The sequence below is a fragment of the Mandrillus leucophaeus genome, unplaced genomic scaffold (assembly GCF_000951045.1).
Source record: "Mandrillus leucophaeus isolate KB7577 unplaced genomic scaffold, Mleu.le_1.0 Scaffold1325, whole genome shotgun sequence".
NCBI classification, from domain to species: Eukaryota; Metazoa; Chordata; class Mammalia; order Primates; family Cercopithecidae; genus Mandrillus; species Mandrillus leucophaeus.
The window spans coordinates 19118-21331 of NW_012101283.1; the positions used below are offsets into that span (position 1 = coordinate 19118).

Below are 2214 nucleotides of genomic sequence, written 5' to 3' on the forward strand. Positions count from 1 at the left end.
TTTTTTTTTTTGAGACATGGTCTCGCTCTGTTGCCCAGGCTGGAGTGCAGTGGCACAATCATAGCTCACTGCAGCCTTGAACTCCTGGGTTCAAGTGATCCTGCTGCTTCAGCCTCCCAAAGCACTGGCATTACAGGCATGAGCCACTGTATCCTGCCTACCCAGTTATTTTGGAGCAAATACCAGATGTCATATAATTTTATTTACACAGAGAATCAGTTCTCCTTCCCTGCAGCCTCCCTTGCCCTCTGGATCCTGATTCCAAAGGGCTCCCTGCCAGCCTGTCCTCCCAGGGACTTAGAAGATCAGGTCTACCCAAGGCCCATAAGTGGTCCCCACGGAGCCTCTTCCCAGGAGCTGCAGCCCTTGCTGGCCACTTTCATAGAGGGGGTCAGCCACACCCTGAGCCCCAGCAGGAGAGCTCCCATAGGAGAGAGGAGGAGGGACCCCACATCTGTGCTTAGAGAAGGAAGGCCTCTTGCTCTATGGACACTCTGGCGGGGGTCGAGGATGGGAAGAGTCCAGAATAAAAGGTGTTGAGAAGAAAAAGTATGCTAAGCAGGTGAGGCTGTCCCAGGATGGGGGGCCTGTGGCCCCGGGGACTAACGAGCCTACTTCACATTAAGGCCAAGGACTGCGCCCACCCCCTCCCCACCCCCTGCCCTGCTGCGCCACCAGCTCCGTGCTCACCGATAGAAGTATACGTATGTCTCCACGTAGGTGCTGCGCCCCAGCTGGGGGCTGCTCAGGGTGCTGTAAGGCCCAGAGGCATCAAATCTGCCAAGAAAAGGGGAGGCAGAGTCAGGGCCTCAAGGCTCTGGGTGCGCCCCTGATTAGACTCACAGAGCCTTGCTCACCGATTGAGTTCTCGAAGCAGGAGGGGGATGGCGCTGCCGGAAGAGTCCACCACCTCCTGCAGCACCATGATGTCACAGCGAGCCAGGATCTGCAGGACACCAGGAAGGCCAGCCTGACTCAGTGCCAGCTGCCCTGAGAGGAGGCAGTGGGCCCAGGGAACTGGCACTGTTGTGGCCAAGAGTGTTAAGGCTTGCTGGCTGCAGCCCACAGAAGCAGTGGGACTGGAAAGGCCCCAGGAGAAGACTCATCCCGCCCACACGTCACCTGTTTCACAGAGGAGGAGACTGAGGCCAGCAGCAGGCAAGTGCCTGTGCTGCATCTCCGTGCCACATCTCTTCCTGTCCCCTCTTCTCTAGAACATATTCCTGGTCAGGCAGGGCTGGGGGCTTTGGGTCATGGTGTTTAGGGGCACAGCTTCCCTGAAGTGATGAACTTACCCGAACCAAGGTGTCCATCACCTGCTCCCTGGCCACCTTGGCCAGCGTCAGCCGCTGGGCGTTGAAGGCGCAGATGCGAAAGGCCTGGGCCCCATTGACCAGGATGAGGAAGAGGAATGCAGTTGGATAGTGCATGACTGCGTGTGGCTGCCGGGGACCCCCCAGGAATCCAGGCTGCCCCAGGGTATGCTCTCACTGGGCTCAGTTCTGGCTCTGGGAGGGCTGAAATATGGAACAGAGAAAGTGGCACTAGCTGCTGCCCAGCACCAGCCTCCCAGACCTGCCAACCCACAGGTTCCCCGCCCTTCTCCGTGGCCACCTGTTGACTCTGCGTGTATGGCTTGACAGCATTCTTTTCACTTAAAAATTGTTTTTGAGGCCGGGCGCGGTGGCTTAAGCCTGTAATCCCAACACTTTGGGAGGCCGAGATGGGTGGATCACGAGGTCAGGAGATCGATCAAGACCATCCTGGCTAACACGGTGAAACCCCGTCTCCACTAAAAAATACAAAAAAAACTAGCCGGGCGAGGTGGCGGGTGTCTGTAGTCCCAGCTACTCAGGAGGCTGAGGCAGGAGAATGGCATGAACCTGGGAGGCGGAGCTTGCAGTGAGCTGAGATCATGCTACTGCACTCCGGCCTGAGCGACAGAGCGAGACTCCGTCTCAAAAAAAAAAAAAATTGTTTTTGAGACAGAGTCTTGCTCTGTCAAGATGAAGCCAAGATCGCGCCACTGCACTTCAGCCTGGGCAACAATGAGACTCCGTCTCAAAAAAAAAGTGAAATCCTACAGTATTTGTATTTTTGTGACAGGCTCATTTCACTATCCTCAAGGGCCATTCATGTTGGAGCATATGTCAGAATTTCTTTGCTTTTCATGGCTGAATCATATTCCTTTTTTTTTTTTTTTTTTTTTTTTTT

The 2214-nt window shown here is 55.1% G+C and overlaps 1 protein-coding gene across 5 annotated transcripts in view; it reads right to left on the reverse strand.

Moving 5' to 3' along the window:
- Positions 1-2214, reverse strand: part of DNASE1L1 (deoxyribonuclease I-like 1) — a 21031-nt gene that overhangs the window by 11314 nt on the left and 7503 nt on the right. For all 5 annotated transcript variants that reach the window (XM_011972962.1, XM_011972959.1, XM_011972958.1 and 2 more), the window contains 3 exons: positions 1296-1517; positions 858-946; positions 691-777 (listed from right to left, as the gene is read on the reverse strand). In XM_011972962.1, the coding sequence (XP_011828352.1) occupies positions 691-777; positions 858-946; positions 1296-1430 (311 nt within the window). In that variant the 5' untranslated portion in view covers positions 1431-1517. The remainder of the gene's footprint in view (positions 1-690; positions 778-857; positions 947-1295; positions 1518-2214) is intronic.